Below are 22001 nucleotides of genomic sequence, written 5' to 3' on the forward strand. Positions count from 1 at the left end.
TCCATTCAAAAAAGACAAATTCTTTATTTAAATCAACAAACTCATCTTCCTCAAGCCCCAGACCATAGTGGACAGCCCTCCCTCTCCATCCCCTCACCCCACCCCTTAGCCACAGTGAGGGGAATGGAAAATGAGAAGCCGTGAGGGCCTCTGCCAGGGAAGGCTGCCACAGATGTGTGGTGAGCACAGTGAGTGCAGCTGTGGCTGGGGCAGCAGCTGCCACAGGCTCCTCCCTATAAATTAAGTTTCTGCAGCCAGCCACAGCTGCGGGAGAAGCATGCTCGTAGAAGCAAGGCGAGTCCAGCATCAAAAAGCAAAGGCAGCATCACTGACGCCCAGCTATGGATGGATGGAAGGCACAGAGCTCAGGGACAGAGCAGGCCAGGAGAGAGGAGAGGCATGGTGGTGGGGTGCTGAGGCCCCTACATTTTGGTCCCAGGGGAAAAGAAGAGCCCAGTTGGTCCAGTTTTGATGGGTATGGGGTAGGAAATGTATTAGTAAGCTGGGGGGAAGGGCTGCCAACAGGCACCCCAGAGGTGACAGGACAGGCTGAACCCCCACCCTAACAGAAGGGAGCTTGAGAGCTCTGGGGCTCTCTGGGAATGTCACTGCTAAAATATATATCTACATATATATTAACCATTCGTGGGAGGGCAGGGGCAAGGCCTGGGGCGGGATCAGAGGATCTGGCGTGGCATCCCGTAGCCGGTCATGCCTGCCTGAGACGCCCCGCGGTTGGTGCCCATCTGTAACCCGATCACGTTCCTGCCCTCTTGCAGCTGGTTGTCCGAGAAGTTCCGAGGATTCTCCTTGGATTTCCTGCATGGCAAGGGAGAGCTGGTTAAGAGGAGGTCACAGTCTGCCCTAGTAAATCCCTTCCCTGGACAGAGCACAGGCTTTGCTGTTGACTCAAGGACTGGTGCCAGCTGTGCCCTCAAGAGCCGTAAGCTCTCCGAAGCCACCTCCTCATCTGTCCAAAGAGACAACCACTTGCCATGCCAGAGGGTATTGTGAGGACTAAGTGAAATGAGGAATGTTCTGAAAGTGCTTTGTAAAGGGCCAGCTGCTACCAAGATTACTTATTTCCCAGGGACAGGGCTGTGCACCTGCCGGACCCTGAGGCTGCCCCAGCAATACTTACTTAGGGAACCAATTGGGATCCCCAGAGAAGAGCCCATCATCCCGGGCTACTGCCAGCCCACCCAGATTCATCAGCGTCCGCTGCACACAGGCCATGTTCTTTCCTGGGAAGGAGAATGGGAATGTGTCAGCCTCCACAGGGTCCTAGATGCCAGGATTCCACCTCTATCACTAAGTCAGCAGGCCTAGCTTCCTAATTATTTTTACAATTCATTTCCATACCCTTCTCCATATTCCAGCCCGCAATATGACCAAGTTCTCCATGAAACACAAACACACCCCTCTTTCTCCTCAGGGAGCCAGAAAACAGTCCCTTCTTCCTGGTCAAGAGGGCCCAGCCCAATCTCTGGTCTCCTGGATGACAGGCCCCAGACCCTGGCCCTGTCCCACCTTCCCAGAGGTCCACGGTTTGGAAGATGTCAGTGGTGTTAATGCCATAGCGCTCAGCTGCCTGCAGGAACTGAGAGATCTGCTCCATCTGCTTGAAGGCCATGGCGGAGGCCTGGATCTTCTTTACAGGGGCCTGCCCCTCGGGGTACAGTGCATTAATGAGCTCACATAGCACCTGGATGAGGACAGCAAAGGGGAGAGCATGCCTACTTACCACAGCTCAGCATGCACCACCCTCAGAACCAGAGACAAGGAACCAGAGAGGCTCCTGTCCTGCCTGAAGACAGCTTGGACCCTTTCACTAGGGTAAGTCTCAGGGTCCTTCTTGCCAGGTTCCTGCCTCCAAGCCCAGAGTGAAAAGCCGGTTTTTAGTCTTTCCTTGCTAATACACTCTCCCACAGTTCTTTCCTTAGAACATTCACCCTTACCCTCCACTCCATGGGAAGGGAAGAAAGCATGGGCCCCTTCACATCCTCAATAAAGACCTTCAGGCTGAGGAAGAGGCTGGGACTTGTGTGCTCTCAGCCTTCCCCTCTGCAGGTTTAACAATCCCCAGTCTGCTGGACCTAGGCTTGCTCTGCCCGCACTTCTAAGCCAGTGGGGCCCAGCTCTCACCGTGCCATCCTTGAGCCAGTTCTGGAAGTTCTCCCGCCCAGGCTGGGGCCGGCCCACATCCTTTCGGCACTGGGTGGTGATCCACTGGATCAGGATCTGCTCCAGGTCTGCGTCATATTGCTTTTCAATCTTCTGCTGCACCTCCCGGCTCAGGCCATATGCAGGTCCCCTGTTGGCCATTCCAATGGGTGGTGGTGGCTGTGGGGAGCTAGGGAGAGGACACACGCGGGCCTTCGGTCAACACCTTGCAGTCTGGGGAGTTGGGAATTCAGGAATTCTGCCTGCCATATCCCCCAGGGTGAGCCCCAAGGGTGAGGACCAGAACTGCTGCCAAAAGCAACCCTGCTCTTTTTTTTTTTTTTTGAGACAGAGTTTCGCTCTTGTTACCCAGGCTGGAGTGAAATGGCACAATCTCGGCTCACCACAACCTCCGCCTCCTGGGTTCAGGCAATTCTCCTGCCTCAGCCTCTAAGTAGCTGGGGTTACAGGTACGCGACACCATGCCCAGCTAATTGTTTTGTATTTTTAGTAGAGATGGGGTTTCACCATGTTGACCAGGATGGTCTCGATCTCTTGACCTCGTGATCCACCTGCCTCGGCCTCCCAAAGTGCTGGGATTACAGGCGTGAGCCACCGCGCCCGGCCTCTTTGCTTCTGTTTTTAACCGTCTAGGTTGGTGCAAACCACTGGATTTTAATTGAGCACCTTCTATTTGTGCCAGGGATTGTTAAAGAGAAAGAAGTAGCTGGTCCTCAAGTACCCACAGTGCCATCAGGGAGACACAGTGAGTACCTATGAACAGGTAAGGGCTGCACACAAAGAATACTGAAGTGTACAGTGCAGATCACATGTTGTAGGAATTAAAAGAAGCAGATGGGCAGAAGCAGCCTGGGAAAGCTTTCTGGAAGAGGTAGGCCTCAACAGGTCCTTGAGGGATTTCAGCAAGCAAAAGAAATTGCCTACGAGAAACTAGGCAATAAAAACAAATTCTAGGGCAGGGCCCGGTGGCTCACTCCAGTAATCACAACACTTTGGGAGACCAAGGCAGGCGGATGATCACAAGGTTGGGAGATCAAGACCATCCTGGCTAACACAGTGAAACCCCGTCTCTACTAAAAATACAAAAAATTAGCCAGGCATGGTGGCTCATGCCTATAGTCCCAGCTACTTGGGAAGATGAGGCAGGAGAATTGCTTGAACCGGAGAGGTGGAGGTTGCAGTGAGCCAAGATCACTCCACTGCACTCCAGCCTCAGCAACAAGAGCAAAACTCTGTCTCAAAAAAAAAGAAAAAAGAAAAAAAAAATTCTACTTTCCCTTCTAGGAGCTATGATAGGCAGAATCATGGCCCCTTAAAAGGTGTCCATGTCCTAATTCCCAGAACCTGTGGATATGTTACCTTACATGACAAAAAGGGACTTCATAGATGTGATTAAGATCTTGAGATGGGGAGAGTATTCTGGATCATCCAGAGGAGCCAGGGTCCTTACTAACTGAAAGTGGGAGACAGGTGAGTCAGAGTGGGAGAAGTGACAATGAAAGCAGAAGTTGGAGTCACACAGGGTCAAGAACCAAGCGATGCAGGTGGCCTCCAAAAGCCTGAAAAGGCAAGGAAATGGATTCGCCTGAAACCCCCCAGCAGTAACGCAGCCCTGCCAACACCCGCATTTTAGCCAGTGAGACTCCTGTTGATGTCTGTAGAACTGTAAGATACTGTATTTGCGTTGCTTTAAATCACTAAGCTTGTAGCAATTTGTTTCAGCAGAAATAGGGAATTAATACAGGAGTCCTGGGTGATATTTTTGGGGAAACCTGGGGAGAGAGGGCAGGATGGGGAAATACACAGGAGGGTTTCTTTAACTTACTTGGAGGACCTTGATTAGCAAGAACTGGGTGGTTTTCCAACCACCAATGGCCTGAGTCGGTCGGCCTCACTGTGGCATGTGTTCCCATCCAATACCTTACCACCTGGGTCTGACACTCAGAGGCTGAGCAAGACCCAGGCATGCTACAGATGCCAAGGGGAGCCAAGAACCAAGAAGGGGCACAGTCCCCATTTTCCATCCCATCCCCACCTTGGTTTGGCCTTTCTTCTCTAAAACAGAGCTAGCTGTCAGGCTGCTCATGAAAGCGGACCCCCCCGCCCCCAGGACAGGCATCTTTGTTCAAGGGAGGAAAGAGAGCCAACCCTTCTTTATTTTTGAGACAGAGTCTTGCTCTGTCGCCATGCTGGAGTGCAGTGGCGCAATCTCGGCTCACTGCAAGCTCCGTCTCCCAGGTTCAGGCGATTCTTCAGCCTCAGCTGGGACTACAGGCATGTGATCCTACGCCCAGCCAATTTTTACATTTTTAGTAGAGATGAGGTTTCACCATGTTGGCCAGGATGGTCTCAATCTCTTGACCTCATGATCTGCCTGCCTCAATCTCCTAAAGTGCTGGGATTACAGGTATGAGCCACCTCGCGCAGCCAAGTGCCACTCCTTCTAACCATATCTGGCTCCAGTCCAGGTCAGCCTTCAGGGATGAAGTCACTCTGGCTCCCCGTCTCCCACACACTCAAGGTTAAACAGTCCCACCACTCCCTCAGTAGGCCTTGGAGCTCTGCAAAATACAAGGGGACCAGCTCTCAGTCACAGAAGCTGTGTCTCGGGCCAGTCCCTCTCATCCTGACTCCAACATGGCTGCTCCTTTCCACCCCAGCTTATCAAAACTGCACATTTCCGGCATATCCTCCCCGAAATCAGTTATTTTTAAACCTCATTAAGAGCAACTCACCCCCTCACTTCCCCCAGCCCGAAAGCTGGGCCAGATAAGTGTCAGTCTGGATCTTGACCCACAGTGCCAGGCACCCACACCATCAACTGGGGGAAGGCAGGCGGGGTGGGGTGGCTGAGGTCTGAAGAGAAAGCAAGACAAGCAGCTGCGCCCTCCCCTAAGGGTGGCCATAGAAACCTCTAACCTCTGATGCACGGGGAATGGCTGGAAGACAGGTAGGAGGAGGAAGGGGCTAAGGGCTACTGCCACCAGTAAGCCCCCTTTCTGCAGCCCAGTTCCACACCTCTCTTCTGGGAGTGGCTGTGCTCTAGTCACCTGGGTCTCTCAGGACTGTGTTTCCAGAGACCAAGTGGCCTGAGGCTCAGGGATTACCATGGCACAGGTAAAGAAAGGACAGGACAACGATTAACCTGGATGCTGGGGATAAGAGCAGAGAAGAGACTGAGGCCAGACCCTTCCAGGGCCCCCCAACCCCCAAGGCAGGACAAACTTGGCCTCCTAGACCCACCACTGGGTGGAAAGTGGAGGCTAAGGGCCCCCCACCCCCACTCCGGGGCCTGGACACAGCTGGCAGGGTCACGGCCTCCAGCTGTAGTGCATCTGCTCCACTGTGGGGCCATTGCCCTCCAGCTCTGAGGTGCCAGAGCCACAGGGCGGAGTCCTGAGAAGGGGCAGTTCCAGCCAGGCCAGCAGCTGTTTCTCCTCCCCACCCCCACGGGCAGGCAGGAGCTGATGGGCTGCGGCTGCTGGAGCTGGGAAGGTCCAGCCCAGGGACCCCCAGGGGACCTGCCCCTGCCCTCCCTAAATCATAAAGAAAACAGCAAGCAAGTTGCCTACCAGGGTGGGGAGAAGAGATATGCCCAGCTGCAAGATAGGTGTGGGGGACCCCCAGAGCTGGGGAACCCAAGGGAAGGCGGCAGCTGAAAAAGCTGGGGGATGGGCTGGCAGCGAGCAATCTAAACCCTAGTGCTACAGCAGCCGGGAGGACAACCCTCACCCTCACCCTGGAGTTACAATAGGCGGGAAATGGGGAGGGGCCACGCCAGGCACTCGGCCCCACCCAGACCCTGGGCTGGAAGCTTACCTCACCAACGCCAAAGCCAAAGAAAAGGCGGACACGAGTGGGGGAGGGGAGACTTCAGGGTTCTTGGCTAGGGTGTTTAATTGGGAAGACAAAGGGACTCCCATCCTCCGTGCAGATGGGACACGAGGGAACTTCCCAACTCAGATTTGGGGCAGAGACTGTTCCTAAGGAGCACAGTGAGGGCACAAGCCCACTAAGCGAGGTGCCACAGGCAGCCGCAAGGATGGGGGCGGCCCACTGTTAAGGGAATCACCTTAGGGCAGCCCCTCACCACCAACACTCAGGAGCAGAAGAGAAAGCTGAGGCTACACAAACAGGAAGCTCCAAGGCTTGCGTGGGAGGAGGGATGAGGTGGGGGCCGTTACCATGGCTGCTGTATACCAAACACAGTGTTGGAGGCTGGGTGGGGGCCCCGGGCAGAAACACCCGCTGCACACAGACATTGTGGTGAGCAGGCTGTGAGCACTGGGGCAGAAGTGGGATCGTCCCAGCAGATCCCCGGTGTAACCAGGTGCAAGGGATTCCTCCAGGAGGCAGCTACAGTGGGAACGGACAGCATGTGGGGGAGATAGGAAATGACCCGCCTTGGGGAAGAAGCAGGCGCAGGAAGCAGCAGTTCAGGAGAAGAAATGCCCTGGGAAGGGAAAGCGTGTTCTGAGCTAGAGAACCCACAGCTGAGAACTCTGGAGGGAGAAGGGATGGAATGAGACAGGATTGGGGGGAGTTTGGCGGGGAGGGGGGCCAGGGCAGAGGCCTTGGGGTGAAGAAGGGAGTTGCTGTTGGACAAAACCTATTTGTTGGTTCTGGAACGGTAGGGCCCTACTGGGCCCGCCCTGCCTTGGCCTCCTCTGCAGTTTTAGGTCTCCCTTGCAGTGGGGAGGAGAAACTGGGAGGGGGCTGCAGATAGAGCGCTACCGAAGTCTGGTGCTTTGGAGTTAAAGAGAAAACGGGGGAGTCCCGTCCCAGCCACAGGTCTACTCTATCGGCTCCCACACTCCATCCCCACTCTCACCCCGTTTCTCCCTGCCCCACAGATACCAACTGCCCACAGAACTCCCAGGACACCAGCTGGGAACCGTTTCTCTCTGCCCCACAGATACCAACTGCCCACAGAACACAGGGCACCGGCTCCAGGTAACCCCAGGAGGCCCGCAACGCGGGAGGAGGCGGCAGTTCACTTCCGGTCCTGCAGGTCCTGCCCCCCAGCCGCCGCCCCCACCCCCACGACCACACCCTGGGCCGTTACAACAGATGAGTCACCCACCGCCCTCCCACCGCTGGGGTGACGCAGTGGTCTGGGCAGCCCGCCCGCACGCCCGCGGCCACCACCGGCTTTCCCAGCAGCAGGGGGCACCCGGTAGGGGCAGCGGCGCTCCGTCTGGGGTAAAAGCCGCCATCCCTACCCCCACAACCTCACACAGGCAGGGCACCTCGGGGCGCAGTCAGGACTGCAGCACTCAGACCCCCGAGGTCCAGGGACTGTCACAGAGATAGATGACTCGAGCTTCACAGAGAGTCATCGTGCGACCCAAGCACAGCCCTCCACCCCCAGCCCGTGACCTCGAATCCCCAGAATAGCAAGCTAGCAGGAGCAGGAATGAAAAGGGCGGCCTCGGGGACGCAGAGGGCACGCAGTGCCCACACGTGCTCCTGGAACCAGGAAGTGAAGGGTCGCGCGGGAAAGCCCGGGAGCACGAGCTGAGCCAGGGCCGGCGCCGGGACCCGGGGTCACTCGGGGCCAGCCAGCTAATGTCCGACGCCCTTTTTTCCCCTCGCCCCATTGAGGACTCGGCGATGGAGCCCGCGGGTGAGGCTCAGTCCCCGAGTCCCTGCTCCGGACGGACGCCCCGTCTGTGCATAGGCTAACCTCGCCTGACCTCGTCGTCCAACCATGTCGGGTCAGGGCTTGGGGACGGGACCTGACAGCACGGGGAGGGGCAAAGCAGTCACCGCACCCTTGCCTGGTGGCAGCCCTTGATCCCCGAGCTCGTTGGAGCAAGTCCAAAGCGCTGGCTTCTTGCTTTCTACAGACTACGCACATCCCCCCCACCCGCGTCCCACTCGACCTGCTCACCTTCGAGCGGGCTGGAGAGCTACGCACTCACTCAACGCAGGGGCTGCAGCTGCAAGTGGTGCGCCCTGCCCAGCCGGGGGTTTTCAGGAGGGTCCGCCTCAGACGGGGCGGACCCGGGGCGGGGCAAGGGCCAAGAAGGTTTAAAGGAGCCGCAGCGCAGAAGGCGGGAGGGCTGCTTGAGGGAGAGGGACAGCGGACCAGAACAAGGGTTAAAGATCTGGGGGGTCTGGACCTACAGAGGTAGCTGCAGTGGTCTCCACCTTGGAGAACCTCAGCCTCCACCGGGAGCCCGTAGACTTGTGCCACAGTGGGAAACTTTCTGCCTAGAAAGTTAGCTAAAGACTGTGGGCGTGTTTATGTGGGAAGAAGCCTCCTAGTTTACAGGCTGGCAAGGTAAACGAAAGCACAGGAAGACCTTCCCCGACCCCAACTGACTAGTGTGTGACAGGACTGGGACTTGCAGGCCGGGACAGCACCCCTACGTGATCTTGCCCCCCTCTTACTTCAAGCCTGGGCAGCGACTAACAGTGAGGTCACTCTTTGCCCAGAGCCCTAGGGGCGTGGTCGGTGTTGGGACCCAGGATTCAGATCTGTCTTCTCCCCACCTTTCATCCCCTCTTCTATGACCTAGTATCTCTTCCTAAATCCTGGAGGGATCGGAGAGGGAGGCCTCATCGGGAGGAGGCTGGCCGGGGTTCTTTTGTCTGAGGGTGGAGGATAGCAAAGTTCAGGGGTGGAGCTCCCATGTTCTTCACACATGATAGAGCCCTCCCTTGAACCTGAGATTCCAGGATGTCAATATCCAGTCCCGTCCAACTTTTCTATTCTGTTCTCTCCCTTACTACCCAGCCCTATATTCCAATCCCACTGATTGTCAAGCTTTCTCACTCCTCTGTGCCTTTACAAAGGCTATTCCTCTGCCTAGGATACGTTTCTTTCCTTAACTGGCTTCCCACCTGCTCTTCCCTTTACCTGCTGTGTGACTGTGGTGCATATTACTAAAGCATTCTATACTTCAGTTCCTTGCGTTATAAAACAGAGCTAACAGGACTGCAGAGAACTAAAATAGTCCACCTATAGGGCTTAGAGCAGTGCGTGGCACAGTGAATGCTATTATTATTTTTTGACAGACTTTCGCTCTTTTGCCCAGGCTGGACTGAACTGGTGTGATCTCTGCTCACTGCAACCTCTACCCCTTGGGTTCAAACGATTATCCTGCCTCAGCCTCCCAAGTAGCTGGGATTACAGGCACCCACCACCACGCCCAGCTAATGGTTATATTTTTAATAGAGACAGGGTATCACCATGTTGGCCAGGCTGGTCTCAAACTCCTGACCTCAGGGGATCCACCCACCTCGGCTTCCCAAAGTGATAGGATTACAGGTGTGAGCCACCACGTCCAGCCACTATATTATTATCACCACCATCTGTGAGGGTCCTGAGGACCACCCCCCCATATGCGGCATTTGTCCGAGCACACGACATAAGCCTTCACTAAATGTTTGAGGCTTTGAATGCAACTCCTTCCTTTGTGCCACCACAATCACCAACACATAGCTTTATCACAGAACTTATCACATTATACTGTAACTATTTCTTTACGTGTCTGACTCACCAACAGGGCAAAGGCATGTCTTCAAGAATTTTGCATTTTCTCAGTATCCAGTTCAATGGCTGGCCTCAGTAAGCACTCAATACATGCTTCTTGAATGAATGTTGAATGCACCTCCATTCATTTGAGAAGATTCCCCTTCTCTTTAAGGGTCCAGGGATTTTCCTAGCACTCTCTCAGATTCAAAGACAGATAACACACAGAAACATCTTTCACACTTTGTTTATTCACCTGTAAAAAAACTTCACCCACACCACGAACACACACACACACACACACACACACACACACAGAGGGCAGACCTAAGATCCCTGTTCCAATCCCCAGAATTACCTAGGGGGTCAGTACATACATTCCATACCAAGGTGACCCAAGTCCACTATCAGGGTCTGTGCCTGGGCACCAAAGGGGCAGAGGCAGTGCCCTAGGTTGAAGCTAGGTCTGGTTGGGGGCCTCCTTTGCAGGTCCATTTGCCTTTTCCCAGCCTTGAATTAGAGCTGATCACAGCAGAGTGGCCTGTTCGGGGTGGGGGAGTGGCTGTCGATAGGCTGGCAGCCGAGCCCTGGTAGCATCTCGGCGGCGGCGGAAGGCCAGGAATTCCTCCCGAAGGGCAGCACAACGGGCCTCAGGGCCAGTAACATGGGCAGTGTTCAGGAGGCAGCCCTCCTCTGGAGTCTTCACACCTGCAAGAAGGGGGCAGGACAATGAGAGAAGTGGCCCTGAGGTTCACTGAGTGAAGAGCTCAGATGTAAAGCTCGCTAGGCCCTTCCAGTACAGATGGGCCAAGGGGGCAAGGCACAGTCTAGAGCAGAGGAGCCTGGGAGGCAGGGCCTGACTGGGAATAGATGGGTCCTAAGATGGCAGGGGGGATGTGGGACAGCATGGCTGAGATGCCTGCCTTTCCAGGGGGCTCACACACCTAGCTCTGGCTCAGCTTCAGGTCTGAGCCGGGAGCTGGCCAAGCCCAGGTGCAAAGTCTCCGGCAATTCCATGTCCCCAGGGAATTCTGAGTCCCACTCATAGTTCTCATCCACAGATGTGTTCCTCCTGTTAAAAAAGAAAAGTGTATGGTGTGGGTGGAGGAATAGAGGATGTTCAGAAAAGTCTGAACTCAGGGACCCCAAACTCACGTTAGGTCATGGGTTTTCCCTGAAAAAATCCCTAGACCTCAGCAAAAGCTTTTAAAAGGAGATGAGGTTTCTTGTTCTCAGGATAGGAGTGGAGCAGAGAAGGTACAGGGTATTGGGAGTTGGGTGAGAAGGTCTGGGGCGGGAGTGGGGCCGAGGCAGGGACTGGGGCCGAGGCAGGGACTGCTCTCACCTCTTGCTGACTGTCACTACATGCTCCCTTCGGGGCCACCTCTCAGGGCCACTGGCCCAGCTGCTGGTGTCTCCTGGAGCAGGGCTGAGGTAGCTGCCTCCTGCAGAAGGAGCTGTGGAGGGGGGCCGCAGGAACGAAGCGCTGCCTCGCCCGCTGCTCTGGCTGGTGAGGCTGCCCCGAGGGGCAGCAGGGAGAAGGCCTGGCAGCAGCCGCTCCCTCAGTGTCCAGTCAGCCAGGGCTGTGTAAGGGGGCTCTGCAGCTGCCCCAGCCCCTACCACATCCCCAGGAAGTGATGCCCTGGGGGACATAGGAGGGGTGTCTGGGGGACGTAGGAAAGATGAGGTGGGGCAGGGCTGGGTATCCATGTAATCTGGGGGCGCAGCAGGGCTGGGATCCTCAAGAGGGGGCCAGTCCCCGTCCACATTCATCTCCCGGAAGAAGGGCAGGCTCAGGTACTGGAGCAGGGGCCCGGGACCTGGCAGGGCACTAGGCGGGGCTGCTGGAGGGGCTGCCACAGGGCTGATGTCTTCAATGCAGAGGGGCTGGGGTGCCCCACTGGGGCTGCTGCTGCTACAGTCAAAGGACCGGGCCAGACGCTCGGCTGGAGTCCGAGGTTCTGCCTGCTCTGGGCCTGACCTTTCCTGGGGGGCCACCACAGTGGGCCCCATCACAAAGCGCCCATCTGGGCCCCGGCAAATGGGCTCCAGGGGTAAGAGTCCCCGGCTAGGTGGAGGATCTGGGTGGGGGCTGGAAGTTCTGGCAGGATCCCCCCAGAGCAGACTCTGACGCAGGCTGGGGACTGGGGAACCCTGGAGCTTCAGCTTCGCCACGCTGTCAGGACTGCCTGAGCCCAGAGCAGAGCTGGGGAAGGACAGGAGATCAGGGTCTGTGGTAGGGGCAGGTCCCCCTCCCAGGAGCCAGCGTCAGGCCTTGAGAGGTTTGGTGAACAACAGAGCAGAGCTAGGGAGAACAAGCGAGGAAAGGACCAACAAGGTGGAGGGGATGGAGGGAAGACACAGGCCACACTGGACCGGCCTCAGGCTGGGGCCTCTGCGCACCCCTTCTTACCCTCTCCCACTTTTGTTCCTGCCCCACCCCCACCATCCCCCCAGTAAAGGTGCAAAAAACAAAGCAGAGGATACTGGAAAGGCAGAAGAAAGCCAAGGAGGTGGAGGCACTTACTGTGCAGCTGACTTCCCGGAGGGAGAGAAGATAAGAGGTGGATCTGGAAGGGCACGAGAATAGTAGGTGACACAGGCAAAAACCAAGGCCTTCCGGGCGCAGACTCTCTCACCCAACACCAGGCGCCCCACCCCATCTGGCTGGGAAAAGCGCAGGCAGGACCAGATGCAGAACCGAGAGAAGGCACCTGGCTCACACAGGAGGGAGGGATTTTCCCCAGGTAGGAGGAGCTTAAGGAGGGGCGGGGCCCTCCGGTGCGCTGGGCCCCAGTGCGCGGGAGGAGGGATGACGCTGGAGGGGCCTACCTTGGCGGAGGCGCTTGCGGCGGCGACGGGCAGCCCTGCGCCGGTTCATGAGGCAGGCCGCCAGGATGCTCACCAGGACGGCCACGCCCAGGAAGCAGACCCCGCCCAGCACGCCGGCCAGCACCGGCTGGGGCAGGAGGCCCGGCAGCTGCGTGCGCGACGGGTAGACCTCCAGGCCTGGGCAGGGGGCCACGAGGGAAGGTCAGTGGGCTCGCAGCCCCTGCAAGCCCTGGCGCTCTTCCCTCCCGCCAGGTGCTCACCGGAAGTGGAGACGTTGGCCGTGTTGCTGGGGTCGCTGACGTAGCTGCCCGCGAAGGCCACGAGGCGGAACTCGTAGAAGACATCCTGCCACGGGGATGGGGTGCCAGGAGGGAGGTCAGGGCCCAGCACCGCCCATCCCAGCGGAGCTCGGAAAGACTGTGCAGGCGGGGCAGAAGGGTGAGGTGGGACCCGGAGGTGAAGAACTCAAATCAAGATGAGAAGATGGGGTCTGGGGAATGGAGGAGGACGCAGGAGAGCCCCTGGGAGGCCGCTCCCTGTATCGCCTCCCGCACATACCTTGATGAGGCCTGGCACCAGCAGCTCTGTTTCTGTGCCTGCCACAGCCGGGTCCAGCACCTCCCAGCCCTGGGACCCCTGCCGTCCTTCCAAGACGTAGCCATCCAGTGTCTTAGGGACCAGCTCTGGGGGATCCCAATGCAGGAGTACTCCCCGGGGTGTTCTCACTGCCACCAGACCTCGTGGAGGGGAGAGGGGAGGCGGCACCTCTGTCGGGGGAAGCATGGGCGCAGCTGGTGTGGTAGGAAGCCCTGCATGGGGCAGATAGGCAGGTCAGAGAGGGGATTCCCAGCTCCCCTCCCCTGACCTTCCATGCCCCCCAGTGCCCAACTCTTCTCCCAGAGCCCCTAAAGACAAGCCCAAGTCATCTTCCACACACCCCTCTGGACCCCAAGCTGCCCAGCACCTCTGCCCCTTCCCATCCAGGACCTCCCATATCCAGCTTTCCTAGTGGCCCTTTCCCATCCTTGTCTCTGCTGTTCTGGAATGAGAAGCCTCTCACCTTCAGGAGCAGACAGGACGATTTCGCTGAAGGGACCACTCCCCAGCTTGTTCTGAGCTAGCACGCTGAACTGGTACTGGGTGTGAGGCTGCAGCCCTGGCACTAGGAGGTGGGCAGCCCCCACAGGCACTGCCAAGGACACCCAGTCATGGTGTATTCGGTCAGGACGCTTGGCCCTGGGAGACATGAAGACATAGGGGGCACCTCATGAGCTAGGAAGATCTGGGGTCCACAGATCTAACCAACTCCCTCTGCTCGACCATCCAAGGTCTTTGGACCTTGGCCCTGAATGTCTCAGAGTCTGGAAACAGGGAAGCAGAGCCAGGACCGGTGAGGGATTGAGGAAGAAAGGGCACAAGGCCAGATAGGTTCAAGGAGGAGAGGAGAGGAGGCAAGGTTGGTGCAGAAAAATGACAGGAGCAAGTCACTCACAGTGGGGTGTACCAGACACTGAATCTCTGCAGATAGCCACCGTCAAAGCCAGGCTCCCAGGAGACATTGACACCCTTGGGCAAAGGCACCACGGATACATTGGTGACAACATGAGGGCTAGTGCCTGGGGAGGGGCATGGAGGGAGTGATGGTGGTCAGGGCCTGAGGGGATATAGAAAGCCACAGGGGCCCCAGGACCACTGACCTTCACCCATCATCATCCCAGGTCTCCCACACCCATGATCCCCTTTCTGGCCCTCCAAAAACGTTCCCCCATCTCCTATCCCACGTGGTTTCTCCCAGCCCGGGGTCCTCTCTCCAGCCACTAACCCAGCACATGGACATTCGTGGAGGTGGCCACTCGGGCCACAGCATTGCTGGCACTGCATTCCCAGCGTCCATGGGCCTCCTTGGTCAATGGTCGCAAGACGAGGCTGCTGTTGCTGTCCACCTGGGCCTGGCCTTGCAGCCCCCGGCCCACCTACAGAACCACTGGTGAGCCCTGAGGACACACGCAGCCACCCCTCACCAAGGGCGCCCCTCATCTCTCCAAGCAGCTCCAGTTCCTCCCCACCCTGCCTCTGACAGCCCACACCTTCCCACATCCTCCCTCCCACAAAATGGGGCACATAGTAGGTGCAGGTATAGGCAGAGCAGGCTCAGAAGGCTTACCTTGGCCCAAGAGACAATAGGAGGAGGGTCCCCTCGGGCAGAGCAGGGGATGAGTAGCTCCCGCCCTACTTCTTGGAAATATTCTTCCTTGGGCCGTTCTATAAAAGCTGGAGGAGCCTGCAAGCCAGATCTGGCATCGGGAGGGGCCCTCTCTTACACTGCTGTCTAAGGCTGGCTACTCCTTGGTTCTGCGATCCTTGTCATGCTATGTCTCACCTCACTCTTCTCACCCCCTAACTAAACACCCACCAAGCCTGTCTCCACCTCATTCTCTCTCCATCTCTCAATTCTGCTCTAGCTCTGTGTCTGTTCCCCAGTGGGTAGGGGCTGGAGGGAAATGGTGGCTGCCAGTAAGGACTGGCAGGCTTGGGCAGGACTCTCGGAGATGTACAAACCTCTGCAGAACATTCTTTCTCCCAGAACCCCAGAGAGGGAGGCAGCATGGTCAAGGTTGGTGAGAGGGGGCGGACAGGGTATCTTACTGTGTCTGACTGATGTCCCACCTCCCGAGCACCACCTCTGCGGAAACCTCTAGGTTGGCATCAGGCAGCTGCCGCCATGGCCACCATGGGAGACAGACTTGGGAGCCTCTCCCCATGTGTCTGCCCCACCCCACCCCCATCAGCCTGGCCCCCACTGTCACCACAGGTCCCCACCCACCCCCAGCCTCACCTTGAGCAGCACGCGGGTCACAGGGGAGGGCCCGGCAGTACCAAGACTGTTGTAGGGGGTGCAGGAGTATTCTCCCAGGGCATCCTCGTTCCCCAGGGCAATGATCAGTGAGCCTTCTGTGCCCTGGGACCAGCCAGGAAACTGGAAGGAAGAGGAGGTGACAGCTAGAGAGAAGAGCTCAGCAGAGGCAAGCCTGGGATGGCAGTGCAAGAGAGGGAGCAGGTCGAGAAACCCAGAGCTGTGCAGAGGACTCCACAGCTCCATGTCTAGGCCTGACCTTTCTGAACGCCAGTGCTTCCTTTCTCGCCTTCCTACACAGGGAACCCTCCCAATAGTGTGAGGCTGTGACTGCACAACTCCAGAGGGTGCCACTCCCAGAAAACACAGTATGGATGGTCACCCCTGGAGCTGGGCCACATGGGGCTTCCTGCCTGCTGGGACTTCACCTGGCTCTTCCCAGCACTCCACAACTAAGTTCAGCATCTTCCACCCCAAACCAGCTCCTATTTCTCTGTTAAAGGGCCCATCAGCCTCTTTGCTGAAGTCTGCTTCCTCATGTTCTCTCGCTCCCCCTAGCGAAATACCAAGCCAGTCATCCTGGGAAGTCCCTTTTGTCTGGGCATGAGCCCACTCATCTTCATGTCCTCCTCTCCAACTCAGACTCCACAACTCTTGTCTGGGCCATTTCAGCAGCCTCAGAACCCCGCTTCCTATGTCCAGTGTCTCCCACCACATCCCACTGGACAAGCTCAGCCCCTGATCATGGCTCTGATGCTATCACACCAATGCCCAACAAACTCCAGCAGCTCCAACTGCCTGTAGACTTTTTCCTTAAACATTCAACAAAGACGTACTGAGTACTATTGTAGAAGCCCCAGGTACACTCTGACGAAAAGATGCAATACTAGGCCTCAACAAATTTATAGTCTCTGCAGACAAAAGATCCCAATTGCCTTGGAATGAGGTAATATTAACTTGGCATCCACAGTTCTCCCTTTTGATGCTAACCTGTCGTTCCAGCTTTCTCTGCACCATTCATGTCCCTACAGGCACTCCAGCTCCCACCCAGTTGGTCAATTCATAATTCCATAAACGCACTACATTATTTCCTGCCTCTTGGCCCTCGTTTCTGCAATGGAATGACTATCTCCTCTTTGAGTCCAGTCACCAAAGTCCCAGAATCTGTTGCTGGTCTATCCTCACTCACCCTAAGAGGAAGGCACGAGCTCCATCCCTGGCCTTCCAACTGTGTCTGTGTGGAAGTGTCCTCTGCCCAGACAGCACCTACTTTAAGGATGGATACCTCCTTGCCCCTGCCCCCTACACAGCACCTGGTAACAAGTATGTGTTCCCCAGGGACACACAATTCCCCAGTCATCAACCTTCAGTTCTGCTTTTTGACTCTTTGCCATCATTTTCCCCAGAGACCACCTCTCACCTTTTCCCCAAAGACACAAAACCAGCACCTTAAACCATGAAAATTTTCCTCGGCGGTTTTAAGTAGTTTCCTATGCAACATGTCTTTTTTTTTTTTTTTTTTTTTCTTGAGATGGAGTCTAGCTCTGTTGCCCAGGCTGGAATGCAGTGGCACCATCTCAGCCCACTGCAACCTCCACCTCCCAAGTTCAAGCGATTCTCCTGCCTCAGCCTCCTGAGTAGCTAGGATTACAGGAGCCTGCCACCATGCCCAGCTAATGTTTGCATTTTTAGTAGAGTCGGAGTTTCACTGTGTTGGCCAGGCTGGTCTTGAACTCCTGATCTCGTGATCCACCCACCTCAGCCTCCCAAAGTGCTGGGAGTATAACTGTGAGCCACGGTACCTGGCTGCAACATGTCTTATAACACAAATTAAATTCACAGAATATGTGTGCCACCAGTCACTGAATTGAATTAAATGGAGCTAACTCCACCCAGCTGTCCTGAGCAGACTAACACCAAGTGAAGACCCTCCTTCCGCTTCCCCAAGCCAGTACCTTGTCCAGCTGCAAGGCCTTTCCATCCTTGGTCCAGCTGACAAAGTGCAGTGGGGGGTTGGCGCGAACCGGGCAGCGGATCACCCCCGGCATGCCTATGGGCAGGAGTGTCTCAGGAGGCATAGTTGTCACCTGGGCTGGGTCTGGGGGAAAGTAGTGGCAAGTTGGGGGAGAGGGGCTTGGCCTGGCCCAAGGGAAGGGAGCAGGCTGAGGGAGAGGCCAGGGCCAGGCTTACAGAGCACGGTGAGGTAGGCAGAGGCTGAGGGTGGGTGCAGGAGGCCATTGCTGGGCACACAGGTGTAGCGGCCGGCATCATCCGGCTGGGTGGCCTGCAGCCACAGGCTCCCGTCCACCAGGATCCGCACCCGGGACTGCAGGCGGCTGCAATGCGGCATGTGTGAGGAGGGGTCCAGGCCTTGCCCAGCCAAGCGGCTCCTCAGAGACTGTCTGCCAATTCCCCACCTCCACCCTCCTAATGATGGTGACCCGACCTAATGTGGAAGACATTGGTGTTGTCCTGGAACCAGCTGTAGGTGAGGTTAGCAGGGTATGCCTCAGCGTGGCAGGCCAAGGAAACATCCTGGGAGGCATTGACTGTGCTGTTCTTGGGGGGCACCACGATGACTGGGGGTCCTGTGGGGTGCACGAGGGGAGGAAGGTGGCCTCAGCCAACAGTCTTCCCAGAACCCTGAGGTCACCTCTACAACTCTTCCCAGCTCTGCCCTCTGGAATTGTAGGGCTCATTGTTATGGGGCTTTGGGGAATGGAAACAGAAGCTTCCCCCTGTATGTAACAAGAATTCTTCCTCTCCCTGAGACCCATTCCTCTTTCCAAATTCTCTCTGTTCCATCAAGAACAACCCCATTCATGCAGTTCCACTGCCTAGGAATGGTGTGTATGTTTGGGGGAGTCAGTTTAACTGCTCATTTGCCATTTGTATCCCTGCCTGTCACCTCTTGAATCACTTCTCTGTCTCTGAGCCTAACCCAGGTACCCAATACCTCACCTCAAGGTGCTACAGCACCCCCTGACTCCAGGCTCCCCTGTGGCTGCCACTCTAATGGCCATTCCTACAGAAACAGATCCTTGTGCCACAGAACATTTCTGCTCAGGAACCTGCAACGGCACCTGAGTCCTCCCACACTAAGTTCAAACCCAGCCCTGTGGACCTCTGCGATCCAACCCCTCCCTACCTGGCCAGCCATCTTTCCATATGTCAGCCCTCATGAACTCTTTCAGGTCAGTGTGGGCAGCTGGCTGTCCCCCATCTCCATGCCTTTGCTCCCCTCAACCCCGGTGGGAATGCCCCTCCCAAGGTCCTGGCCATGCCACATACCTCCTGCAAAAGCACCTCTGGCTACTGTAGTCCACTACTCTTTCCCCGCTCTGGGCAGGTACTGCATGAGCAGTCAGTAAGAAGAGGCATGATGCGAGCTGACGAAAACAGCACAGACTGCATGCCTGGCACTGAGTGCCACCTGCATGACCTTATTTAATCCTCACCAGAACTTTTGTCGGGGAAATTGTCTCCATTTTATAGATGAAGAAATGAAGGCTCAGAGGCAGAGAGATTGTGAGGTGAGTGCCCAAGGACAGCAGGAGAGGCACCATTCATATGAGGCTTCCTGATGCCAGAGACGACACCTTTAACCATTACCCGGCACTGCCATTCTTACAGTACCACGGACAGCAACACTTCCCTGTTTGCCCAGTTAGTCTTACTTCCCCACAAAGATAATAGGCTCTACAAAGGCATAATCCAGGCCTTCTACTTCTCAGCTTCTAAAGGAAGGATCTTGGCCAGGAATTACCATGTGCCACCAACTGGGCTCAGCTGGACCTAAGTAAATTCTAGTAACACACCTGAGAGGTAGATGTAAGTCTCTTTATAAAGATGAAGAAACTGGGACTCAGGGAGTTTACCAGCTCACAGCCTAACACAAGCATCTATGCCCTGTCCACTATAACACTACTGGGTACTAAAGATCACTCTGTCTGCTTACTGAGCCTTTTAAAATTAAGGTGTTGGTTTCAGAGCAACAGCCGGCATCGGGAGCCCCCTCAGCCTCCATGGGCCCTGCCCTCAGGCACTAATCTCCTTCCCATCCTGCTGTGCACCAGTTCAGCCACAGGTCACAGCCCCCTTGCACAGGCGTCCCTGGACCCCAGCCCTCCCGCCAGAAGGCACCTAGCACCAGCAGCTGGGTGGCGTGGGTGGTGCTGCCCTCAGTGCTGGAGGCTTGGCAGGTGTAGACCCCAGAGCTGCCTCGCTCTACCCGGTGGATCCGCAGCGTCCCGTTCTGCACCTAGGGAAGGAATGGGTAAGGAAGAGTCCCTTCTCCTGCCAGCCTCAGACCCTGCACTTCTGAGGCTGGCCAGCAGAGGGAGGCAGCAGCCCAGGCTCGGGGAAAACAATGCCAAGCCCCCTTCCCGCCCATCTTCCAGCCTGGCCTTTGCCCCTTCTGTCCTCTGGCCCCACTGCCAGGCCCCCACCTTACCTTCACATTCTATCTGGTTCATTCTGTCTACCCCCAGGACTCACTTGCACCTGGCCCTGGCCCTGGCCAAGGTCCTGTCCTCGGAGCTTCCAAGTCACACGAGGCAGGGGGCTGCCACGGGCCACACAACGCAGGGTCACAGGCTCCAGTTCCTGCACTTCCAACACAGCAGGAGGTGTCTCCTGGAATTGAGGGGGCGCTGCGAGGGAGACAGGCATCAGGGGCCCCAGGGGGGCTATCAGCCCAAAGAGCTGTGTCCCAGGGCCAGGGAGACAGACCACTCAGGGCTACAGCCCGCTGCCCACCCGCCAGCCTCACAGGAATCCCCAGCCGGGGGCCACCCTCTCTATGAGGACTCTATGAACCCACCCCACACTGGCCTGGGGCTGAGCCCAGACTGGATGTCCAGAGCTGGGGAGAGAGCCACATCCCCTCAGGAGGAGCACTGTTCTGGGAGTCAAGGGGCCTGGGTACTAGATTCTGCTCTGCCACTAATCAGTAGCATGACTCAGCCCTGCCTATGCAATGGGGATGATTATGACCTTCTTCCTACTTAGGAGTGAGAGAGAAATAATAAGGGCCTGAGTGAAAAGGTATTTTGAAAATATAGTGCTGGCCAGGCGCAGTGTCTCACACCTGTAATCCCAGCACTTTGGGAGGCCAAGGCGGGTGGATCACCTGAGGTTGGGAGTTCGAAGCCAGCCTGACCAACATGGAGAAATCCCTTCTCTACTGAAAAATACAAAATTAGCCGGGAATGGTGGCACATGCCTGTAATCCCAGCTACTCAGGAGGCTGAGGCAGGAGAATCGCTTGAACTCAGGAGGTAGAGGTTGCAGTGAGCAGAGATCACATGATTGCACTCCAGCCTGGGCAACAAGAGTGAAACTCCATCTCAAAAAAAGAAAAAAGAAAGGAAGGAAAAGAAACACGAAGTGCTGTATATGTGAACTGTGTTTCACTTAGGGTCCAAGAGCCCCCTCTCTCCCACCCATTTTCCTGGCCAGGGAAGCAGCAGGGAAGAGAAAGAGGAAGTTCCTGACATAGAGCCTAGCAGACTGATTGGATTTATATTTGAAGAACCGAAAAGGGCAGCATGGGGTGGGATGAGATGCAACCACTAAGTGAGCAAACAGGGCTGCCAGGAAGGGTGGGAGCTGCTTGTGAAGTGGAAATAGAACTCCCTCTTCCCCTTTCTCCCACCAGCCAGAGATCCCCATTCTCCTCCACCCTGGCTTTCTCCACCACCTGCCCCCCAGCTTCATACAGTTGACTGTCAGATGCACCCAGGAGCCATTAGCAAAATCGTCTTCAGGAATGTGCTGGTCCAGGAAGAGCACGCGGCACTCGTACCAGCCCTGGTCTTCCACCCGCAGACCCTCGATCTGGAGAGAGGCCCCCTTCTGCAGCCGGACTCGTCCTGGGGAGGAACCCTGAATCAAGGGTGCTGAAGGGACCCCATGAGAGCCCCAATTTCCTGGTCACACGGGTAATTCGTAGAAGTAAGAGTAAGCTCCGTCTCTCCCAGTTACTCTGAGAGTGTGGGGTCCAGAGACGCAGATGGGGTTGGGGTCATTCAGGACAGGTCCCTCCATTCAGCCCCTCTGACCACTCTTGCCATTCAACAGCTGAGACCCCGTCTAGACAAAGAGAAACCTAGAGGGACAGGTGGGCAGAACCTTCCCCTGAACTGCACTTGGCATCCAGGACTGCTAGGGGAGGAGGTGAAGAGCCAGCACGTAATCTGCTCTGGATTCTTATAGGATCTGTCCACCTCTGGGTTCTTTTAGTAGGGGAAAGTGTGAGCTCCTGGGAGTACTCCTGATAGAGGACTGTGTCCCTGAAAATCTCAGCAGTGTTTGAGGCCCTATCAGGGGAACCCAGACCCCGCCTGCCAAAGTCCCTAATCCCTGTGGGCTATTATCAGCAGCCTAAGCGCCTTAGGGTGGCCAGAGTCCAGCCCAGCAAGCAGCAAAGTCAGCAGCCTCCTCACCCCATCCTCTCCATGCCCCGGGGCACTCAGGCCCCAGCTGGCTGACCACATACAGTTCCACAAAGCCACACAAGCACAGCACAAGCAGACACCTCAATCCCACCCTTTGTCAGCATCCACACCACACCACACCACCAGGCTCAGAGCGAGGGTGCCTACCCAACCCCTCAGCACCCTCCCTGGATGGAACTGTGCACCCCAGACA

General features: G+C 56.5%; 2 protein-coding genes and 1 long non-coding RNA gene across 19 annotated transcripts in view; 1 reads left to right on the forward strand and 2 right to left on the reverse strand.

Moving 5' to 3' along the window:
• TAGLN2 (transgelin 2) lies at positions 1 to 8134 on the reverse strand. Of its 6 annotated transcripts, none has more exons than XM_078356077.1 (7): positions 6004 to 6304; positions 5235 to 5336; positions 4633 to 5123; positions 2146 to 2353; positions 1531 to 1705; positions 1142 to 1244; positions 1 to 819 (listed from the first exon to the last, which is right to left on the reverse strand). In XM_078356077.1, the coding sequence occupies exons 4-7, from the start codon at positions 2323 to 2325 to the stop codon at positions 678 to 680; spliced, it is 600 nt and encodes a 199-aa protein (XP_078212203.1). In that variant the 5' UTR covers positions 2326 to 2353; positions 4633 to 5123; positions 5235 to 5336; positions 6004 to 6304; the 3' UTR covers positions 1 to 677. The 6 variants fall into 6 exon arrangements, with proteins under 6 accessions (XP_078212203.1, XP_078212202.1, XP_078212201.1 ...); XM_078356076.1 differs by having other exon boundaries at positions 4633 to 4745; positions 4920 to 5336; XM_078356075.1 differs by lacking the exons at positions 4633 to 5123; positions 5235 to 5336 and adding an exon at positions 7434 to 8134 and having other exon boundaries at positions 6004 to 6167.
• LOC118149251 (uncharacterized) overlaps positions 2457 to 22001 on the forward strand; it is a 20149-nt gene continuing 604 nt past the window's right edge. Inside the window, exons 1-4 of one of the 5 annotated variants that reach the window (XR_013529456.1) lie at positions 2457 to 2929; positions 7038 to 7137; positions 12122 to 12411; positions 12749 to 21893. This is a non-coding gene — a long non-coding RNA (uncharacterized LOC118149251). Of the gene's footprint in view, positions 2930 to 6404; positions 12412 to 12748; positions 21894 to 22001 lie in introns of those variants that run through there. The other 4 variants (XR_004736624.3, XR_004736623.3, XR_013529455.1 and 1 more) reach the window with 4 other exon arrangements.
• The window catches only part of IGSF9 (immunoglobulin superfamily member 9), a 19469-nt gene continuing 7363 nt past the window's right edge, over positions 9896 to 22001 (reverse strand). For 5 of the 8 annotated variants that reach the window (XM_054247821.2, XM_035280089.3, XM_054247820.2 and 2 more), the window contains 18 exons: positions 21071 to 21223; positions 19848 to 20002; positions 19494 to 19611; positions 17797 to 17938; positions 17541 to 17686; positions 17306 to 17448; positions 15333 to 15473; positions 14661 to 14777; positions 14319 to 14469; positions 13989 to 14112; positions 13557 to 13732; positions 13055 to 13305; positions 12757 to 12841; positions 12497 to 12673; positions 12192 to 12234; positions 11010 to 11870; positions 10609 to 10736; positions 9896 to 10372 (listed from right to left, as the gene is read on the reverse strand). In XM_054247821.2, coding sequence (XP_054103796.2) covers positions 10191 to 10372; positions 10609 to 10736; positions 11010 to 11870; positions 12192 to 12234; positions 12497 to 12673; positions 12757 to 12841; positions 13055 to 13305; positions 13557 to 13732; positions 13989 to 14112; positions 14319 to 14469; positions 14661 to 14777; positions 15333 to 15473; positions 17306 to 17448; positions 17541 to 17686; positions 17797 to 17938; positions 19494 to 19611; positions 19848 to 20002; positions 21071 to 21223 — 3293 coding nt within the window. In that variant the 3' untranslated portion in view covers positions 9896 to 10190. Of the gene's footprint in view, positions 10373 to 10608; positions 10737 to 11009; positions 11871 to 12191; positions 12235 to 12496; positions 12674 to 12756; positions 12842 to 13054; positions 13306 to 13556; positions 13733 to 13988; positions 14113 to 14318; positions 14470 to 14660; positions 14778 to 15332; positions 15474 to 17305; positions 17449 to 17540; positions 17687 to 17796; positions 17939 to 19493; positions 19612 to 19847; positions 21224 to 22001 lie in introns of all 8 variants that reach the window. The other 3 variants (XM_078356062.1, XM_078356061.1, XM_078356059.1) reach the window with 2 other exon arrangements.

This window comes from Callithrix jacchus, chromosome 18 (genome assembly GCF_049354715.1).
Source record: "Callithrix jacchus isolate 240 chromosome 18, calJac240_pri, whole genome shotgun sequence".
In the NCBI taxonomy this organism is placed as follows: domain Eukaryota; kingdom Metazoa; phylum Chordata; class Mammalia; order Primates; family Cebidae; genus Callithrix; species Callithrix jacchus.